The 22,441-nt window shown below is 40.4% G+C and overlaps 1 protein-coding gene across 2 annotated transcripts in view; it reads left to right on the top strand.

The window, feature by feature from the left end:
• CHD1 (chromodomain helicase DNA binding protein 1) overlaps positions 1-22,441 on the top strand; it is a 78,765-nt gene that overhangs the window by 5,151 nt on the left and 51,173 nt on the right. For both annotated transcript variants that reach the window (XM_034773653.1, XM_034773652.1), the window contains 3 exons: positions 18,560-18,764; positions 19,809-19,910; positions 21,362-21,429. In XM_034773653.1, coding sequence (XP_034629544.1) covers positions 18,560-18,764; positions 19,809-19,910; positions 21,362-21,429 — 375 coding nt within the window. The remainder of the gene's footprint in view (positions 1-18,559; positions 18,765-19,808; positions 19,911-21,361; positions 21,430-22,441) is intronic.

The raw sequence follows: 22,441 nt of genomic DNA, 5'->3' as shown, positions 1-22,441 counted from the left end.
GGCAGGGAGAGCTGACCAATCCAAGCAGGCTTTGTATACAACAACCAGCCAATCGCCGGTAAGATACATCGCTTGCCGTGATTGGCTGGTTGTTGTATACTGAGTACCACATACAGTACAGCACCAGTATCTGTACCTGTTCATACAGTATAGCACCAGTACATACAGGACAGTATACAAATGTCCAACAGTCAAAACCCCATCATGGCTCCACCAGCAAGAAGAAAGAAATATGAAGCCAGTTTCAAACTTAAAGTTGTAAACTTTGCCATGGAACATAACTGCGCTGCTGCAAGACAATATGGAGTAACAGAAAAGATGGTTCGGGACTGGAAAGCAAATGAAAAAGCATTAAAGAGTATGCCAAGGGGTAAGTGTGCATTAAGAAGAGGCACTCCACATTGGCTAGAACTCGAAAAACATGTAGCAGACATGGTGAATGAGCATCGCCAAAACGGTTATGTAGTGACACGAAATAAAATACATTTGTTTGCACTTCAGTGGGCCAAATCTAACCCAGATCACAGCAACAGATTTAAGGCCACTGTATCCTGGTGTACTAGATTCATGGGAAGGCATAATATGGTACTGAGGCAAAAGATGAAAATTGCCCCAAAATTACCTGCAGATCTTGATAGCAAAGTAAATAGTTTCCATCGATACGTAATACAACAGCGCACTAAACATGGCTATGCGTTAAGTAGTATTGGAAATATGGATGAAACTCCAATGAATTTTGATATGGTTGGAAATAAAACTGTCCATCAAAAAGGTGAAAAAACAATTTTAATTAAAACAACAGGACATGAGAAGTCCAGTTTTACAGTGGTACTAGGATGCACAGCTGATGGCGCCAAACTGAGACCAATGATTATTTTTAAAAGAAAAACAATGCCGAAATTCAAGTTCCCTGTTGGTTGTTTTGTACATGTGAATGAAAAAGGCTGGATGGATGAAGAAGGGGTAAAGCTATGGCTTGATAATGTATGGAGCAGGCGACCAGGTGGACTTATTCAAAAATGTAGTCTACTGGTGTGGGATATGTTCAGGGCTCATTTAACTCCCAGCACCAAGCAAATGCTTGCAAGACTAAACACAGATGCGGCAGTTATTCCTGCAGGATTGACATCGTTGGTACAGCCACTGGATGTGTGCCTAAACAAGCCATTTAAAGATCGCATTCAAGAACAGTGGAATGAATGGATGGTTAGCGGCGAAAAGTCATTCACAAAAGGAGGAAACATGCGTGCTCCACAGTTGGATGTTTTGTGCAAGTTTGTCATAAAAGCCTGGAATGATATTGATGCAGAAACAGTAATCAAGTCTTTCAAGAAGTGTGGCATATCAAATTCATTAGATGGTATGGAGGACGACTACTTGTGGCAAGATGAAGAGGAAGCCGAAGCTGAGACCACACCATCTGATACGGAATTCGATCCATACGATGACTGCCTTACAAATGTATCACAAGATGTCATTGATGTACTTATGATATCAGATGACGAACAGGAGGATTTTGAAGGCTTTTAAAGGGAAACTGTCACACCAGGAAAACCTGTAAAAATACCGTAGCTTGCAGTTATGATGGGCGTTGCTAACTCGCCAGGGACTTGCCCGGCACTTGCTCTCTCTCTTTTGTTTGTTATCTTCCTCCTATCATCATCAGTTCCAGTTTGGTTGACAGCTTAGAAAACAAACAGCATGGCAGCTCCCATGGGTTTATTGTCTTTTCCTTCCTTTCAGCTTTAGAGTGAATTAGGAAAAGTTTAATCCACTTGCACTGTTTTATGTTTACATGTTTGATGACAAACAGCCTTATGTTTATAAGTGACAGTTTTCCTGCTAAGTACCTGCATGTCATAAGCATTTGAATTAAAATTACCATATTGAAATCAAATCTGATGTTTTTTTAATTTTTTTTTGGTGTGCGTTGGAAGAGGGGTAGTCTTATACGGCGAGTATATCCCAAACTCTATATTTTAACTGGAAAAGTTGGGGGTCGTCTTATACGCCCAGTCGTCTTATACGCCGGAAAATACGGTACATTAAAAATATTACTATTAAATAAGCTGTTACAAGTATTTCCAATAACCTGATTAAAAGTGAATATCAAGTAGAGATTCTAATATACTTAATCAGATTGATTATTAACTGTGGAGTCACTTTTCATTCTGCATTTAAACACCGCTTCTTTAAATGTATTGTTTATTAACCATATAGCCTAATAATGCATGAATAGAGCTTAAACAATCCACCTGCCTACTTGCAAGTTGCAAGCAGGAAGCTTTCCTTTGTGAATGGTAGATATACATTTTCATTCTAAAGTTTTGAGCCCTAGTTGTGAAGGTAATCTGAACTGAATGTAAATTCCAGCAGTACTGTTTAGCTAAAATCTAACAAAGGGTTCTTAAATGTATGGTCCACCCATGTAATTTTGTTATACTATAATGCTTTTCAGAGTCTCCAGAATCTAAGCTTTTTTAAAAAGGGCATCTAAACCTCATCATTGCACAGTTAAGCTTCCAAATGTAACCAATGCAGTGATATCTGCATTCAGCCCATAACCCAGAGATATGAACTCCCATGTTCCCTTTTAATCTGACTGGAAGATCAGCATTAAAGCCCAGTGATGACACTTCACTGTCAACATTAACTATTTAATCACAGATCACTGTGGATGGAATGGGGTTGGGAATAGGAGTGAAGCACACTGGGTAGGTAATTGGGAGTTGCTTCAGGGAAGGAAATGCAGAGAAAAGGACTGAGGAAGCACTCAAAGACAGGGAATGCGGGAGAGAAACCGATAAAAAGAGGTTGGGGAAGGAAGAGAAACAAAGAACAGAAATAGTGGTGAATCTAAAAGGGTCTTTTATCTTTTTGGTGACAATCCAACAAATAAGGCATATTCTTCCCTTGAGCCCTGTACAAACTTTGTGATATTGCTGTGTGTTGCAGGGAATATGTAGACCTCAATGTATATCCTGGTCCATGGATCGTAATTAAACATAGAGTGCTGTTACTGGTTGAGAAAGTTGAGCAGTGACTGAGGACAACTGGACCTAAAATCAGAGGGGTAGCCGTGTTAGTCTGGATCTGTAAAAAGCAACAAAGAGTCCTGTGGCACCTTAAAGGCTAACAGATGTATTGGAGCATAATACGCACTTCGTCACCCACGAAAGCTTATGCTCCAATACATTAGTCTATAAGGTTCCACAGGACTCTTTGTTGCTGCACCTAAAATGGAGCTTGTAAAGTAGCAGCCAGGAGGTTGGGTAACAGTAAATCATCAGATAACTTCTTTTGCTGTCTATCACAATAATTAGAAAGCTCTGGAGTGGGAGGAGCAGAGAGAATTCAGCTTCTTCCCAGTAGAGAAGAGGGCTGGGGGAAACATTAGCTGCGGACTTCAAATTTCACACACTAGCAAGTTGTTGCAAAGGTGACGCTCTCAAAGATTGTTCCAGCAGCAGCCTGGTAATGGAATTCCAGCTGTCTTCCATTTCCCTCCGTTGGTGATGGGGAAGGAAGGAAGCAGGGATCTTGCTTTTGAAGAGTGCAGATCTCCCTTACTTTTGTGTCCAGTCTCCACCCCATTCAGAGGCTGATTAAATTTATCATCTGGCTTTTCTATCCCTGTCCATCCATAGCAGCTGCCAGTTAGGAAAACTTTATTTTACCACTTGTGAAAAAAAATCTAACTTATGTTCATAGTCCAAGCGTTTGCCAAGTATTGCATATGAACCTTGTCTGTGGTAGCAGCCTTTGTGCTTATAATTTACCGCTGATGCTGGCAATGGGGGAAGCTGTAGGTTGGACAAGACTAAATATCCTATCATCTAAACCTGCTTTCTGTCATCCCAATGTTCTGTTACATAATTATTATGGAGACTTCTTTTCTTTCTGCTTATTCCAGTATGTAAAGACAATATCACAGGATTATGGAATGTGTCCAGAGCAGTTAACTGTAACATCACAAATTGTTGTTCCTCTGAGTAGGAAGGAAGCACGAACAGATAAATTCAGTAACAATAATACTGTCTTTGTGCAAATGGCCTTTGCTATAAAGGAGGAAAGAAACTTTTTCAAGAAGACCTGATTCAAACAAAGTTTTCCTTTGGGGAGTGGTAGCTCTTTATGTGGGCTCAGCTACAATTGCCTACTAGTTAGTGTCAAGAAAAGCTTAGTGAGAAAGTTAGCGCAGCCCCTCTGGGGAAATTCAGTACTGTATTACTTACTCCTGAATTGCATAAGGATAATATCAACACTCATGGGTTGAACAGAGGGTTGCTGTGATCTGGATTCCATTTTTCTGCTCTTACTGTGTGCTTCAGACAGAACAGGGCAGTGAAACATTGAAGAGTGCATGGAGGGGGGAAAGGAGAAGTGTTCATTCTCCCCGCTAGTAATCAAGAAGTGACCCTGGGTAGTGTTGTCCCCAAACCCTCTATGTATGAACATTGCAAACACTTATGAGCCAGAGAACTAATTCTGATAAATGAGATGCCCTGCTTAAATTCTACTTTAAAGCCTAGCCAACTCATTCCCCTGACCCAAACTGGAAACCCATTTTTTGGGGAAATGGGGGAAACAAAACACCTTTTACTACGGACAGACATTCTGTGGAGTTCCAACACAAATCAGAAGGTAAAAGCAGTTTGTGGCACCTTTTCATCAAAAGATTTAATATTTAAAAAAACCTCTGGAAGAAGATGCCCTAAAGCTAAGGGCAGCCTATGGGCTTCATGGACCCTGCTGAGTTTCACCACAGTCCTCCACACAGGGGAGAGACTCTTTCTGTGTTGCCTATATAACATTAGTGTTAGCGAACGGAATTTAAAGTGTGTTGGTGAGAATTAGTATTTCTGTTCAAAGAGCCTCTAAGTTTCAAGTGTACTATCACAAATTGTTTTGTTTTTGTTTTTACACTCCACTACAATAAAGCTAAATCAATGAGAAATTCCCCATATGTCATCTGATGCCAGAGTTCTTTTTTATTTTTCTAGGTTGGAAAAACTCAGACTGGGTATTTGAGATACAAAAGTTTAAAACAAAGTGAGTTTTTCACTTCTGAGGTATTAGTAATGTGTGGTAATGCTTATCTCAAACAATCAGAACTGGCCCTTCCAATTATATTTAATTGTGTTGGATTCAGTAAGGACTGGAACCACTGTCTAGTTTAGGCGTTTAATTTAGCTATTGCACAATGTATTCAGCTGCATTTGTTCTGATACAGGTATTCTAATCCTGTGTAGTCATGATCTAACGCAGAGGTGGGCAAACTATGGCCCGCGGACCACATCTGGCCTGTAGGCCCCTCCTGCCCGGCTCCTGAGCTCCTGTCCTGGGAGGCTAGCCCCCAGCCCCTCTCGTGCTGTATCCCCTTCCCTCCCCCTGCTGTTTCCCCTCCCCAGCAGCCTCAGCTCACTGCGCCACCAGCGCAATGCTCTGGGCGGCGGGACTGCAATCTCTTGCCCGGCAGCAAAGCTGCAGAGCTGGCCTAACCCCGTGCTCTGGGCGGCATGGTAAGGGGGCAGGGAGCAGGGGGGGTTGGATAGAGGGCAGGGGAGTTCAGGGTGGTGGTTGAGGTGGGGGTGTGGATAGGTGGTGGGGCGGTCAGAGGGTGGGGAACAGAGGGGTTGAATGGGGGCAGGGGTCCCTAGGGGGGCAGTCAGGAAAGAGAAGAGGGGTTGGATGGGAAGTCCGGGGGGCAGTCAGGGAGAAAGGGTGGTTGGATGGGCAGGGACCCGGGGGGGAGGGGGAGGAGGCAGTCAGGAAGGAGAGGAGGGGTTGGATGGGGTGGCAGGGGGCAGTCAGGGGTGGGGGGTCTGGGGGTGGTCAGGGGACAGGGAGGGGTGGATGGGGCAAGGGTCCTGGGGGGAAGAGGGGGCATCAGGGAACGGTGGGGGGGGGGGATGGGGCAGGAGTCCCAGGGGGGCTGGCAGGGGGCGAGAAGCAGGGGGGGTTGGATAGGGGGCGGGGGCTGGGCCACGCCTAGCTGTATGGAGAGGTACAATCTCCCATAACCGGCCTTCCATACAATTTCAGAAACCTGATGTGGCCCTCAGGCCAAAAAATTTGCACGCCCCTGATATAACGGGGGTAGATTGTGGGCCATGGACTTCTCGTGGCCATCTTGTGAGCCGATGCTCTTCTTCATATACGGAAGGCCAATGAATCTGATCAGGGTGGCAAATGGATGGCAAGGAGCCACATGGAATAAGAGTTTAGTGGGGTGCGGTGGGGAGGAACTGGGAAGCACAAGAAGAGAGCCACATGGGGTTTTTATTGGTTTACATGGAAATGCTATGGAATTTTTGAAGTATATGGTTAAGAGGGGTAACAGAATTGGGAGGATATCTGTAGGGAGGAGCAACAGAGTTAGTGTGTCTGCATAGGAGCAAGCAACAGATGCTCAGTATAGAAATTATTCACGCTGTCATATTTATTTTGGAAAAAGTTTAAGGTTGAACATTCTTATTGGTAATTTCAGGGGAATGGCTTAAGGATACTGCTTTTTTTTTTTTACGTTAGGAAAATCAAACTTAAATTTACACTTTATTTTTTTAAAAAACATTGGAAGTATGGAAGTGGACACTACTGCCTTGTTCCCTTTGTGCCAGGATGCCAAATCTTACGTAATGTACTTTCACGCAGATAAGTTAATTTCAAAACTCTTATGGAAAAAGTTTCTAGATGAGTTTTCAATTTTTAAGCTGCATATGTCTGCAAAATTTTGTCTATGAAATTATGTCAAAGTAGTGGCTCCATCATACTCACGTTTCAGATTTCAGTTTAACAAGAATGTAGTAGTGGCTTAGTTAGTCTGGCTATGGGTGTCTCTACTCCCTCTGTTTACCCTTCCTGAGGTCTCTAATAATAGTATGGTACTTGTCATTCAAGTACATTCTCCTTGGGATTCTAGTTTATTAAAATAACAGTTCAATGTGAATGAAAGTCAAAACCTGTTTTTCCCAGATCCTACGTTCTTCAGCCAATTGCTGTTTCTTTTGATTCTCACTCCTGTCTGAATTCAGGCTGCCCTTGTATTCCCCAGCAGACCTGGCTTCTAGTCTCATACTCCTGTCAGGTGATCATTGTGCGGAGTGGTAAACTAAGTCATGAGTGAGGCAGAGCCCTGGATTCTCAAAGGGCAAGCTCAACCTGTGACAAGGAGTTGAATCTCATTGAAATGGCAATTAAAAAAAATGGAATGTAAACTGAGTACTATTTATTTTTCATTATAGTTTGATGAAAAATGGATGGACACAGAAAGAATAAATTAAATCTGCCAACTTTTCACTAGATTGTCATGCTTTTCTTTGTACCAGTTTTGTGCAAGAAATCTAAACCACTCTGGGAAATGTTTTTTTTCCACACTGTTGCTCCTCATGCTCATTCTGAAAATATCAGTTATACATGCATAATATTGTGAAAGGTTCTTTTCAAACATTGAACATGAAATGAAACTTTTAAACTATACATTGTGAACTTGTGCTCCAAGCTCCATTTGATGACATACCTGCTGCAACAGAAATGCAGTTACTCCCTTAGGGGTGGGGGTGGGAGGGAGAGACTCCCTCATAAAGTATCACTAACCTCCCTCTGATGGGGTGGACTAGGCCTAAAGGCTCCCTGCTGGAGGCCACAGGATTCTGCCACACCTATCCCAGGAAAGGAGCAGTGGAGAGGTCCTCCAAGCAGCCTAGAGTGGTTGTGAGGAAGCAACCAATCAGAGGGGCTGCTGGCAAGGCCCATTGGGCCAGGAGGGTCCTATAAAAAGGAGCTGCAGAACAGAGTAGTTTAGTAGCTTCTTGAAGCCAGAGGAGAAACGACTGTGTGCTTGGCTGGAAAAGCAGCAGGATTACAGACAATTAAGTGGGGGCAGGGACTAGGGGTGCGAGAGGCTCCTGGCTGGCTGCTAGGACTGAGCCTAAGACTCTTTGCTAGCAGGGACCAGGGGAGCATTGAGGGAGCTCCTGGCTGGCTGTGGGGACTGAGTAGGGACTGAGCCCTGGGGATATGACCCCATACCAGGGCCGGGACTGCTTACTGAAAGAACAGAGACACACCTAACCAGAAGGGGTGCTTGTGAGAGGTGGGTGCTGACCCCGTTACACTCCCCTTTAAGATTTCTCAATCTGCCAACATGTGAAAACTACACTGTACTCAGCTAAGGTTTTTACCTGGTGAGTTATTATGTATTTATTAACATGAGGTAAGAACACGCTATTTTTCATGGAGAAGACTCATCCAGTGTCTGTCAGCTCTGTTGCAGTTGTTTGCTTGGAGCAAGACTTGCCACTCCTCTAACTTGCATCAGGACTGAAAACAGTGGCTTTGCAGCTGACCCATTGCTATTTGTCCTCCCTGCATAGTCCCACAGTGCCCCTAAAACTATTCTGTGCATTGCTTGTGTCTCCTGTGCTCTTGGTCACTTTTTTGTTTTGAACTCCTGTTTAATAAAGTGCATGCATCTTTAAGTTTTTCTTAAAAAAAAAAAAAAAAAAATCAATGCTGATGCAATTTAATTTTTCAGAATAAATGTTTTTATGTATCAAAAATGTTCATTTGCTTGGCTCACTTTTTTTTTTAATGTTTGTATAATACCTCTCCAAAGAATTGCAATTTCTGTGAGCCCATACTTTAGGCACCTCAAGTGTACTGTTACTAAGCTGTTGTCCAACAATTAGTTGCAGCAGATGCTTGGCTGCCCACTTCCCACACAGCTGTCATTAACAGTGCCTTCTTCCTATAGTAGCTTAATGTGTCAGTGAAGAACACCAAGAACTTCTAGGCTGGATGGACTCACTCCAATATCCCTTCCTTTCCCTGTATACCTTTGGGTTCTTAGTTTCTCTTAATGGGGTGGATGGCCCTCCCCTTAAGAGTAAATTAAGAATTGCCACTCCTCTTGTGGGTTTCAGGACTAGCTGCTCCAAGAAGCAGTCATTTAAGGTGTCAAGAAATTTTATCTCTGCATCCCATCCTGAGGTGACATGTACCCAGTCAATATGGAGATAGTTGAAATCCCCCATTATTAATGAGTTTTTTTTATTTTAATAGCCTCTCTAATCTCCCTGAGCATTTCAGAGTCACTGTCGCCATCCTGATCAGGTGTGGGTAACACATCCTACAGCTATATTCTTATTATTAGAGCATGGAATTACTATCCATAGAGATTCTTTTTGGTCTCAGTAGATGAGACTGACATATACCTTGTTTCACTCTACTGCTATTGTGTTTAAGAGCAGCTGAAGCAAAGCTACAATCCTCTGCATTGCTGCTAGGAGTTCTCTGAAGTGAGGGGGAGACAAATGAACAAACTGCCCATCACCACACCTCTTCTTTCCCCTCTCCTTCCTCACATAAGAACACCTCCAGCAGTGGCAGCGGATCACAATCCCAGCAAGAATAATAGAATGAAAACTTCAGGTTCAAGTTAATTTCCTGATTTTGAACAGCATGAAACGGATATGATCCTGGGGCAGTAGGAGAAGAGTTGAATCCAAATAGAAATTAAGGGAAGAGGCAAACATGGAGAAACTGCATTGGTGAACTAAGGCATATTCATTTGCAGTAGTTCTATTCAAGGATATTTATCCAGGTGTCAGACTTGGTCTCTTACTCTGTGGGCAAGCACGTACAGTACTAGAAACAGTGATGACAGCATTTTGAGCTCCTGGGTGAAGGAATGTATCAGTGGTCTCTTGAACTATGAGAATGAGGGTACAATTTTGGAACCTTAACTCATAATGAGCAGTAGCCATTAAGTCCATTAATGGCTATTAGCTAGGACAGGTAAGGAATGGTGTTCCTAGCCTCTGTCTGACCGAGGATGGAGATGGATGGCAGGAGAGAGATCACTTGATCATTGCCTGTTAGGTTCACTCCCTCTGGGGCACCTGGCATTGGCCACTGTCAGTAGACAGGATACTGGGCTAGATGGACCTTTGGTCTGACCCGGTACGGCCTTTCTTATGTTCTTAAGTACCTGTTCAGGTGAGTATTCCCATACAGCTCAATAGGACTGCTTGCATGAACAGGTAGTATTCATTGTGAGACAGGGTTGCAGAATTTGGCCTAACTAAAGAGGCAGAGTTGATAACAGTGAGCAATATCCATCACTCTTCAGCTGAGAAAGGGAGTGTCTGGCATAAAATGCCTTTGGAGAAAGTGGGGGGGGGGGAGAGAGGAGGAAATAATATATTGAGGAAGGAACCCTGCTTTTAAAGCAGAGCAAACCTCAAGCAAAGGAGGCGTTAAGATATGACTACATTTGCTTGCAGCTATCAGTTTGGATTCACATCTTAACATGTTTGTCACAAAGGGAGCCCACATACTGTTTTATTGTAATGTTTACTTGACTGTCATGTTGTCATGTTGTAGTTCTCCAGTAAAACAATTATTTTAAAGGTCAGGTTTGATATAGTGTGAAACACTACTAGTAGTAGTTGAGTTAAAAATGAAAGCTTGTAATGATTCTTTCCTTGAAACATATTGATCACTTCCCTTCTAACATCACATCTCTCCTTTTCCACTTCAAGAAAGATTAAACCACTTCTGGCACTGTCACACAACTTAGAGAGAGAGGGGTCTTTTAATTCCATAAATCCAGATTGTCCATATTTAAACTTTTTTTTTCAAACTGATTTAGATTTGGGAATAGTTTCCTCTTTCTCTTCTGTAACTAAAACTGTTGGAACAGGAAGTAGTTTGGAGGATGAAGTAAGTCTCATTTGTGGCACTAGAAATCTGGGTGATGGATTTCTGATTGATCTGATTTTTTTTGTTTTAAGGAAGCTTAAATGCTAAGTGTCTTCAGTCACTCAGCAAAAATTTTGAAAATCCATTCAAAAATTGAATGGATGCACTGCTTTCCTAGGATCAGTCGTCAGTGGGAATGTTGGAGATGGGGGGAAAAAACACCGTTCTAGAACCATATTATGTCAAGTTGATCAAGATAGGTCTTGTATGCACTAGGAAAACTTCAGTTTTAATCACTCTGTGGATCACTTAGCACATATGTACACCCAGGTGTACATAAATAAAAACCACTTTTTGGATGGGAGTTAGTGCTATCCTAGAATGCCTTTACTCATTCTTCCCTGACAGTTTTGATAGCTCAGACTACTGCCTCTATCATCTGTCAAGCTGTCTACAGCTAGACATGCAAACTGCTCAAACCCAGTCTTTCTGTCCCAGTTCAGTGTTTGCCTGAGAGCAGCCAAGATGGAACTCTGCTGAAGTTGGCTCCAGTTGGCTTCCAATGGATACATCTCCAATTCCATCTTACAGAGAAACAATGAAGGGCACAAAAATAGCTTGAAGTACAATGTAATTTAAACCTGTAACTTCTTGTATGTATATTTTGTTCATGGAATTCCACCTGGAAACATCTCTCCTCATGAAATGAGTATTTAGTCTGAATTACACACGGACTCCCCCTCTCCCTATACAAGTGGGGCTACTACAACTTCCAAGTCTTTCTCTTAGGACCATCTCCCATAACCCTACACTCTGAAAAACAGAACAGAGGCTTTAATGTATATGCCCCAGACTGTCTTTTCACCCTTCATCACTGACTACAATCTCAGCCTCTCATTTGCCCATTTCCTTTCCCCCACCCCCCTTCTCTGCCTTCCCACCTAAGGCAATGGAGGAACTGGGTGGGGTGCATGGAACGTGGTCAGCAGAGGTTTAGGCTTTTTGTCATGGTATCTGCTGTAAGTAGGAGGGCATAGCTTCTGCCTGTCAGCATCAGATGACCAATTCTTCATGCAGAACAGCATCATTCAAAAGTGACAACTAAAACAAAAGTATGTGAATAAATGCACATACATACACTTTAGAGACTAACAAATTTATTAGAGCATAAGCTTTCGTGGACTACAGCCCACTTCTTCGGATGCATATAGAATGGAACATATATTGAGGAGATATATATACACACATACAGAGAGCATAAACAGGTGGGAGTTGTCTTACCAACTCTGAGAGGCCAATTAATTAAGAGAAAAAAACCTTTTGAAGTGATAATCAAACTAGGCCAGTACAGACAGTTTGATAATAGGTGTGAGAGTACTTACAAGGGGAGATAGAGTCAATGTTTGTAATGGCTCAGCCATTCCCAGTCCTTATTCAAACCGGAGTTGATTGTGTCTAGTTTGCATATCAATTCTAGCTCTGCAGTCTCTCTTTGGAGTCTGTTTTTGAAGTTTTTCTGTTGTAATATAGCCACTCACAGGTCTGTCACTGAATGACCAGACAGGTTAAAGTGTTCTCCCACTGGTTTTTGAGTATTTTGATTCCTGATGTCAGATTTGTGTCCATTAATTCTTTTGCGTAGAGACTGTCCGGTTTGGCCAATGTACATGGCAGAGGGGCATTGCTGGCACATGATGGCATATATCACATTGGTAGATGTGCAGGTGAACGAGCCCCTGATGGTATGGCTGATGTGATTAGGTCCTATGATGATGTCACTTGAATAGATATGTGGACAGAGTTGGCATCGAGGTTTGTTACAAGGATAGGTTCCTGGGTTAGTGGTTTTGTTCAGTGATGTGTGGTTGCTGGTGAGTATTTGCTTTAGGTTGGGGGGTTGTCTGTAAGCGAGGACAGGTCTGTCTCCCAAGATCTGTGAGAGTAAAGGATCATATTTGAGGATAGGGTGTAGATCTCTGATGATGCGCTGGAGAGGTTTTAGTTGGGGGCTGAAGGTGACAGCTAGTGGTGTTCTGTTATTTTCTTTGTTGGGCCTGTCTTGTAGGAGGTGACTTCTGGGTACTCGTTTGGCTCTGTCAATCTGTTTTTTCACTTCAGCAGGTGGGTATTGTAGTTTTAAGAATGCTTGATAGAGATCTTGTAGGTGCTTGTCTCTATCCGAGGGATTGGAGCAAATGCGGTTATATCTTAGAGCTTGGCTGTAGACAATGGATCGTGTGGTGTGTCCTGGATGGAAGCTGGAGGCATGTAGGTAAGTGTAGCGGTCAGTAGGTTTCCGGTATAGGGTGGTATTGATGTGACCATCGCTTATTAGCACAGTTTTTTTTCCCTTAATTAATTGGCCTCTCAGAGTTGGTAAGACAACTCCCACCTGTTTATGCTCTCTGTATGTGTGTATATATATCTCCTCAATATATGTTCCATTCTATATGCATCCGAAGAAGTGGGCTGTAGTCCACGAAAGCTTATGCTCTAATAAATTTGTTAGTCTCTAAGGTGCCATAAGTACTCCTGTTCTTCTTTTTGCGGATACAGACTAACACGGCTGTTACTCTGAAACCTGTCATACATACACTATATACTATAGAGATTATACACCTGTTGCAAAGTGCTGTGCTGGGAAATGTGGAATAGGTACCCAGAGGGGGAGAGATGCATCAGTGGACAGAACACTGGTATGCACCTGGGGCAAAAATGCAAAGAACCTACAGTTGAAATAGCATGACTGATGTGAACTCACTGCATTGTTGGTACTTATGCGGTGCTGGTTCGCTTACCACTGCTTCACTTACACAATGCCTCAATTCTTTTTTTGTACATGTTGCTTAAGAGAGGAGGTACCGGTTAAAGAGAAGACTGGAAGGCCAGGAGCTGGTGAGAGTGGAGTAGGGCATATCCTCCCAAGTCCACATAGACCTGGGGGAGGAATGCCAAAACCCTGATGTTCTACTCCAGTCTAACCATCCCAACTCTCTGAAACCTTTCCAGTGCACACAGGAACACACACACACCCTCTCCCCCCCCAAACCCCCGACAAACCCTCCAGTCAACACACTACTTTTTTTCCTCCAGACAACCCATCCATCTTATGATGACTTTCTGGCTCTTGGAAAACTTGTTAACTCTGCTTTGCTACAAGGGTTATTTCAGGATTAAATGAGGTACCCCATGAACACCAATGTTTGTTGACACAAATTACACACTGTTCTCAGACCCTACAAGCCTATGGAGAGGGAGTCTAGGCTAGAACTATTTCTTTGGACAGGTTTCAGAGTAGCAGCCGTGTTAGTCTGTATCCGCAAAAAGAACAGGAGTACTTGTGGCACCTTAGTGTGTTAGTCTCTAAGGTGCCACAAGTACTCCTGTATTTCTTTGGAATGAGATGTGTAGAAGTTTATTTTTAACCTTATTAATAATTCTGAATGGTTGGCTCTTCATTATTGATACTAAACTACAGAAGTAGATGAAGTAGACTTTCAAAGTAAATAAAAAAAAAACAAATCCCTCTGACTTTTGCCAAACTTTCTAACTTAATTCTGTTCCTCTCATTTCTTCTGGTGATACAAATGGATTCTTCTCTCTCTTCCACCCACCTTTCCTTTCCTCTTTCTTTTCTCCATCAGCTTGGTTAGGAAGAACAAATCTCCCAACAAGTGTGTGAGCTTGAGAAAAATAATTACTGTCATATTTTAGGCAGAAGCTGTGAATTTGAAATATGGATGGAGTGTTATGCTTCCTAAGATAAATTCCTTCCTTCCCTCTCACCTGCACACACAAAGTAAATTTTATAACTTAAACTTTCATAGTACATTCATATCTCAAAGCAATTTACAAATGTAACCCTTTCTGGATGTGAAGGATATTCTACCATCAAAAGAGAACTTGTCAGGCTTCAGTAATCCGATAGAACGCAGGGACAAAAAACAAAAGCTCATTTGGGGCTGTAGTATCAATCCAAAGGGATGCTACAGTGGTCCATGTTGGCATAAACTATTTATCAGTTCTTCAGTGTACCAGAGCAGAGTGATCCCCCTGTTAAAGTAAACTGAAAAGGGGGAAAAAAGGGTTTGTCCATTCATATTTTTTTTTACATTATAAACTTAGATCCACCCCGGAGGACTGCCTCTGTTGTGTGTTTTGTCTCATGTTTCCCATCTAGGAAATGACAAGCCCTTGATCAGGGAATGGGGACATTTCAGAGCAATCTCAATGCCTTGTTTTCTTTCCTGGGCAAGGATGCGGAAGCTCAATAGCATGTTTCTCTACACGCCCACTTCAGGGCACTCAGGCCTGGTCTGCACCTAAAACTTAGGTCAACCTAGCTACGTCGCTCAGGGGTGTGAAAAGATGCATGGCCATGAGCCCAGAGCCAGGGTCAACTGACTTAGCTTGTAGGGTTTATGCTGCAGCGCTAAAAATAGCAGTGTAAACGTTGGGCTTGGGCTGGAGCTTGAGCTCTAAGCCCCTCCCCCTCACCAAGTTCTTGAGCCCCCAATATCTGCACTGCTATTTTTAACCCCACAGTGTGAATCTAAGTTGACTTGGGTTCTGAGACTCACCACCTCTTTTTTTTTTTTTTTTTTTTTTTTCCCCCTTGCTGTGGAGACATGTCCAATGAGCACTTCATAGAAATCGTTCATTGGTCCTCTAAGTAACAGAAACATTGTTTCTCTCCCACTGGGCTAGGCAAAGGTGGGAACAGAGGTAGCTTTTAACATTGTCATTTAGACTTGCTCCAGGATTAGAGACCAGGAGAGAGAATGACACTGTTGGGCTTCACAGCTCTTAATGGGGCAGTTGTAGATAGTAGAGCACTTCCCTTCATATCCACAACAGCTACAGCCAGCTACATTAAGAATACTTTACACTGCATATGCAGTATTGTTGTAGCCATGTCAGTCTCAGGATATTAGAGAGACTACGTGGGTGAGAAAATTATTTTTTATTGGACCAACTTCTGTTGGCAAGAGAGACAAGCCACACAGAGCTCTTCTTCAGGTCTGGGAAAAGTATACTGAGCATCACAGCTAAATGCAAGATGGAATAGATTGTTTAGCATAAATAGTTAGCTCATATTCTAAGGGACCATTCAAGGTAGAGTGGCCTGTAAACACCTCTGTATAGGACAAAAAGAGGGTATTTAGTGGGTTACAGATTGTTATAATAAGCCATAAATCCAGTGTCTCTGTGGTATGTTGCATATGGCACTTTTAACTGAGGATATCAATATTTGTTTTCCTAAAGATGGGTATTGTCCCCGTTTAGACATGGAAAAAGTAAGGCGCAGAGGTTAAGGGCCAAATTTTACAAGATTGCCTCAATTTTAGGATGTCTAGTTTTTAAACGCTGAGGTGCTTTAAATTCAGAGGTGCTGGGCATGCACAGCTCCCATTAACTAATAACTAGTTGTTTAGTGCTAATATTGGAATGCTTTCTTGGCATCCATGAGGGCATGATTTTTTTTTTCTTAAAGCACTGCTCCAACCACATTATTTTATTATAGAAAACATGCTCTTGATAAATATCCAATTAGATTAGCGGCTTTGGTGTTTTGTTTTGTTTTTTAAAATAAAGCTACTAGTAGTCTTTAAAACAGTTACTGCATGCTTTGTAGTTTTATGTATTCATCAGTCATTGATAGAGAGGCGCACAACTTGCATACATTGGTTCAAATAGTTTTAGCACAAAGGAAAGTTCGTTTAAAGTTATATAACAATTTTTTTAAACATGTGTGATGCAACTGAAAGTCTGTTAAGAGGGTGGATTAATTTTTGGAATAGTTTATTTTTTTTGTATTACCTGTTGTTCTTTATCAAGATGCTTATTTACAGTCCTGGTATACATTCGTTTTAAATTATTCAGCTACTTTAAAGGCAATATTGTCCCTATAATGCTTTCCATCAAGATGTCTGTTTAAAAATATTGGGGCTTCTATGTTAGATTAATATTGTTTTTTTTTTCAAAATCTGAGACTTTAGCATAGGTTATAGAGAAAATTGTTTTGAGAAACCAGATTTGTTTGTACAGTATCTTGAACATATTTCCTGTATGATGCTGATGGCCTTCAGGCCTATTGCACGATCTGCTGCTCAGGGAAGACTCTGCTAATGTGCGATGATCCAACTTGTAATAGGACGGTTACCAGTCGTAATACACCATCTACTGCCAAAGGGCAAAAGGCAAAGGGCTGGTGCAATGCAGCCCCACGGCTGCCAGCCCCACAGCTGCCAGCACCCAGATCGCCGATGAAGGCTACCAGTCATGCTCCACCGTCTACTGCCAAAAGGCAGTTTCTGCATTGCACCAGCCCTTTGCCTTTTGCCCGTAGATGGTGTATTACGACTGGTAACCGTCCTATTATCTTGAACATAGTTCATCATATGTGCATATAAAAATATAGTTGCAAAATGTTATGTACACTAATTCATTCTTTTTAAATTAAATTATTTGAAGTGTGATGTAACTAACGGAGGAAGAGAGAGAGAAGGGGCAGTTAGTCATCTCAAGCATAACTATGTACATAGGACAGGTGACTTCCTGGGTGGTCATGCAATAGTTTAGTGGGAGACTCAGGGCTTTTCCAAATGGGGAATTTTACTGGCATAAGAGTATCAACATGGGGAGTTATATTTGGATAACTATACCAGTAAAATCATGTTAGTATAATTACCTATCTAGGCGAGCCCTCAGGAATGGAATCCAAGGGTCCTGATAACCCTGTCTTTGTATAAATCACCAGGTCCAGATTTGCAACACAAGGCGTGAAATGTAACCTACAAAGGATTTTGTTTAAATTGATGATTTGTCATATTTTGGTTTCTTTATGAAATTGTGTGGTTTTTTAAAAGTTTTGAGGTTTTTTCTTTTTACTTCAAAAATATTAGGAAAGACAATCTGATCTATCCTGCTTTTGCTGGAAGACCTCTTTGCAGTCTTAGAGCATATTTATTGTTCTCTGTCTCACCTGACAGTGATGGGTGATACTGAAATTATATAGATGTTACTTAAAACAAACAGCTACATAATTGAGATGGGTGTGAAATGCAGTGCCATTACCATTCTGCCTGCTTGGACTGTATGCCCTGATCATGGATGACCTGTCCTATATTAGGGTGCTGTCCCTGGTCTTTGCTTGAAGTATAAACTTTTCTATAAGGTTTGGCTAATAGCTCTGAGTTTATCAGACCCCTTTCTCCTTTCCTGTTGTCTGGCTGTCTGGAAGGAGAAGAGGCTATCTCTTTCTTTCCATCTCAGTTCTGCTTTGTGCATCAGCTGTTAATTAATTGCAGGGTGAAAATCGTAGTACATGTCTCTATCCGAAACCCATTGTATAACCTACACTGGACACGAAAGCTAGAACTACCTGTCCCAAAGTTGAACTTGATGGAAGTTGGGTGTAGGGCTTTCACAATAGCAAGCTGATCATTCTACAGTTTCCTCTTATAGGGAATATCTCTCACCTTGAATTTCGCCCTATTTATAAAGATAAGCAAGGCATGTTTGTTTTGCCCATACCTTTGAATGAAAGTAAAACTGTGGACATTTAATCAACTGGCAAAGTTTTTTTTCCTCTCTCTTTAAAACTGTTGGCTGCAGAGGAGCATAGTCTATAGATATATTGTTAATTGACCCAACTTGTGAAGTGCTCCCAGTTATCACAGCATGGAGGTCCTATAAATGGATGCAGTGTGTTATTTAAGAGTAGGCTATTATATCCATGCTTGGCTAATTTCACGATTAATTTTACAGGTGAAACTAAATTATTTCTAACTTCACTTTGATTTTATTCTACTATTCAAAATGCTGCATAATATTCTTTTATGTCTAATTACAGCCAGTCGGATGACGATTCTGGTTCAGCATCAGGTTCTGGATCTGGTTCAAGTTCTGGAAGCAGTAGCGATGGAAGTAGCAGCCAGTCAGGTAGCAGCGACTCTGACTCTGGTTCAGAGTCAGGCAGTCAGTCAGAATCAGAGTCTGACACATCTAGAGAGAAGAAACAAGTTCAAGCAAAACCACCAAAAGTTGGTGGAGCTGAGGTAAAATGCACAAATAAACATTCCAGTGGAAGATATTAAACTTTGTGTGGTTATCTCCTGTAGCTATTTTCACTATAGATAAGAACTGGAATGAAAGACTTGTTAAACTGTTAGGTTTTGAGCTTGGATTGATTAGTAAAATATCTGCATACCATGACTGGAATATCATGGAAAATATTAAGGCCAAGATTTTCAGAAATAGATACATGAAATTATGCTCCTAAATTCTTACCAGGGTACCTAAATAAATAGCCTGATTATCAAAAGCGCTGAGCACCCAGCTGCTCCTATTGATTGTAGTAGATTGATAGTCCACTTTTCAAGATCAGGCCACTTATTTAGGTCCCTAAGCCACTAAATCCTTTCTTAACTCTATTCATTTTTGAAAATCATATCTGCATACTTTAGCTTGCTGTTATCTGATAAACTGGAACACTTCAAATTTGCATGTAGTTAGTCTTCTATGAGGAAGAAGTTTGCAAAATTTCAGAAAAAAATCTAAATTGTTTAGAAAATGTCTTCTGAGCATATCCAGTGGGATTAAATAACCTCAAATTTGCTCTAGTTGCTTCCATGTGTAATATATAAAATTTGTAAAGTATTATGACTCTCCTTGAATGAAAGAAAGTATAATAAATGTAACAGAATATTAATTAACATAATTCTGCTTAAAACTCAGTTTTTCCTCTTCATTTTTTAAAGTGTTGCAATGTTTTCATATGAAGCAAAATTATTTGACAATTGTACTATTACATTCCTCATCGGAATTATGTGAGTTATAACAACTTAAAATTGAAATGTGTTAGCAATGGCTATAGCATATGTATTCTTTTGTGTTAATATAATTATTCTTAAATTTACTGTAAAGCATGCTACATTTTGCATTAAAATGCTGTAACAAATTGAAACATTCTCCTCAGTCTTTAAATTGAAAATAGTTAATTTTACTAGCAAAACTTCAGTTAGGGGATTTGACTGTCTTAAATCATTGTAAAGTTCCACTGTTTTTGACTGCATGACTCTTCTATTTGAATTCCGTTTCAGTTTTGGAAATCAAATCCAAGTATTTTGGCTGTACAGAGATCAGCCATGCTCAGGAAGCAGCAGCAGCAGAAAGCAGCTTCGTCAAACAGTGGGTCAGAAGAGGTGAATAACTTATTTTGAATCTATGCTTTAAATGTAAACGTAAAGGTTTCATAGCTCACTCCATATGTATGTGTGAAAGTCTGTATGAAGGCAATAAGCATTGTGTACACACATCTCAGGAGAGAATTTTGCTCTTTTAGAGAAATGTTGAATCATTTTTAATTTCGTATATTTGGGTAAGTGTTGCAGAAATTACCTTTCTTAGAAAGCACTTTAACCAGGTGTTGTCAAATTGTGATCCATGGACCAAGCTGGAAAGTCACGTATTACTGGCTCTCATCTGTGTTTCCAGCTTCTAAATTACTTAAAAGCATAAAAGTACTTTCCAAATATTACTTTTCCATGTAAGCAATGGCTGTCATTTCTGAAAGTATGTTATGCTGTAGTGAATGGGAGGAGATGTAGCTCCATGCTAATCCCTATGAGAATATGGTCCACACTATTTAAAAACAAACAAACAAACAAAAAAAGTTTGAAAACCTTGGCCTAAACTTGTAATCTCTTCCAAGGCATTACATTTTCTTGTTGTAGTGATTTTGGAATTATTCAAATAGAAGGTTTTAAAGTCTCAACAGTTGATTTTATTTGAATCTAGGATGCGAGCACAGGTTTAAAAGGGATACTATTGAGGTTGAGAGGGTGAAAGTTTATCTGTTAATCAAAAAAGTTTGTGGACATCTCTCCTCACTTCTAAAGAATAATTAAACAGTATGGTCAGAAGTATCTTCTCTCATCATTTCTCCATTTTCTTCTTCTGTTACCCTGGACTTCTGTTTTTGTATGATACAGTTGTTTTTCATTTTAATTGTTTGTTTAGTTTTATGGTAAATGTAAGTTAAGATTTTCTGTGTAAACACTTAGAAAATCTTAACTTACAGCTATTGCTAAATGGTTCTTTCTGAAAGTTTCTTTTCGGGATGAAATTTTTCAAGAACTGTTTTCTGCCTGAGTGAGAATTATTTTAGGGAAGTCTGAGTTGATATGGTCCATCCATTTTTTTTTTGGAGAGTAAAGGTAGTGAGGAGTCAGATATCTTTTTGTCTTTCTTAAAAAACAGTTTAAACAGTTCTAGGGCCTGAGTGGGTTAAAAGGTGATATTTGGTACAGAGCTTATCTTTAAACTACAGCGGAGATTTTCAGTCTCCTGATGGAAGTTCATTTTGACTAACTTATGACAGTTTTAAAAATGTACTTCATGCAGGCACAGTAGTCTTTAAATAGATATTCCAATAGAGCACCGTGAATGCATAAACATTTGTGATGGATTTTGAATCATACTAAAATGTGGAAACCCTAGTCATATTCAGTGCATCATGTACTGAAGGAGACCGGTAATCAAACATGAAAAATAAATTTATACCAATTCAAGAATGGAAGCCAGACTGCTAACAGTTGCACTGCTCTTTTAATATTTGATAATAAATTCTATATATTCTTTGCTTTCTCTGCAGGATTCCTCTAGTAGCGAAGACACTTTGGATGACTCATCCAGTGAGACCAAGAGGAAAAAACATAAAGAGTAGGAAATTTTATATATAAGAACATTATATAAAAATGTCCTTCCTACTTGCATATTTTAGTATTATATATACTTCATCTAATATATAAAAGTATTTCAATTCTACCCTGACTTCAGGTTGGTTTTTGGACTTGATTTTGTCACTTCTCACTTTTGATTAGAATGTTGGGATATTTTCTAATACATAGATGTTTAGATGCAACATATATTTCAAGTTGAGTCCTATATGTAAAACAGGACTTTAAATTCCCCAGTTCGTAAAATACCCAGCACCAGGTACACTTGTATTGATAGTGTCTGTTCAAAAGCACCTCCAGCAATGCTTTGTAGAATCTTACAGTGCAGCTTTTTAGTTGTAACATACTTTTCCTGCTCAACATCCTATCCTGAACATAATCTATATATGGCCATGGTAATTGGGCATAAGTTATATAGGTCATTTTATCTCCAAATCAATAGTTGGAATTAAGCAGTTAATGACAAAGTTGTTATAATTTGACATCTTTTTGAAATCTCAAGGGCAAAAATGACCATCATGTTTGACACTAATTGGAAGACTTATTGATCTCAGTACAGCAACCAAGGATTGAATGACCTATGGAAATTAAAACTATCCTATCACCCCGAGAAACATGCCCTTCGCCTGGTCAGAGTTGAGGAATGTTAGAGGTGCAGCATAGGGAAGCTTGTACTGTCATTGCCTGTCTGATACAGTTTCTGTGGAAAATAAACCAATTTCTAGGACTGTCAATCTCACACTTCTCAGGAACTCTTTTATAATTAAAAAAAAAAAAAAAACCTCTTTGAAAATTAGTGTGTAATTTTGTATGTTTAGTTCTTTTTGGTTGTGATTGACAAAAGTTATTTATTTTTTTCCTATCCTTTGTAGTTTAAAAATTCACAGAACTCTATTAAAGTATGGAAAACCAAAAACTGTTGTTGAATTTTATAGATCTAATTATTTTGTTCTAAGAATATTTTAACTAGTGCATTAGTTGGTAATTATCTTACC

The sequence above is a fragment of the Trachemys scripta genome, chromosome 6 (genome assembly GCF_013100865.1).
Source record: "Trachemys scripta elegans isolate TJP31775 chromosome 6, CAS_Tse_1.0, whole genome shotgun sequence".
Classification (NCBI taxonomy): Eukaryota; Metazoa; Chordata; order Testudines; family Emydidae; genus Trachemys; species Trachemys scripta.
The sequence above is the reverse complement of the archived record's forward strand: the minus strand, read 5'-3'. Positions and strand labels throughout refer to the sequence as shown.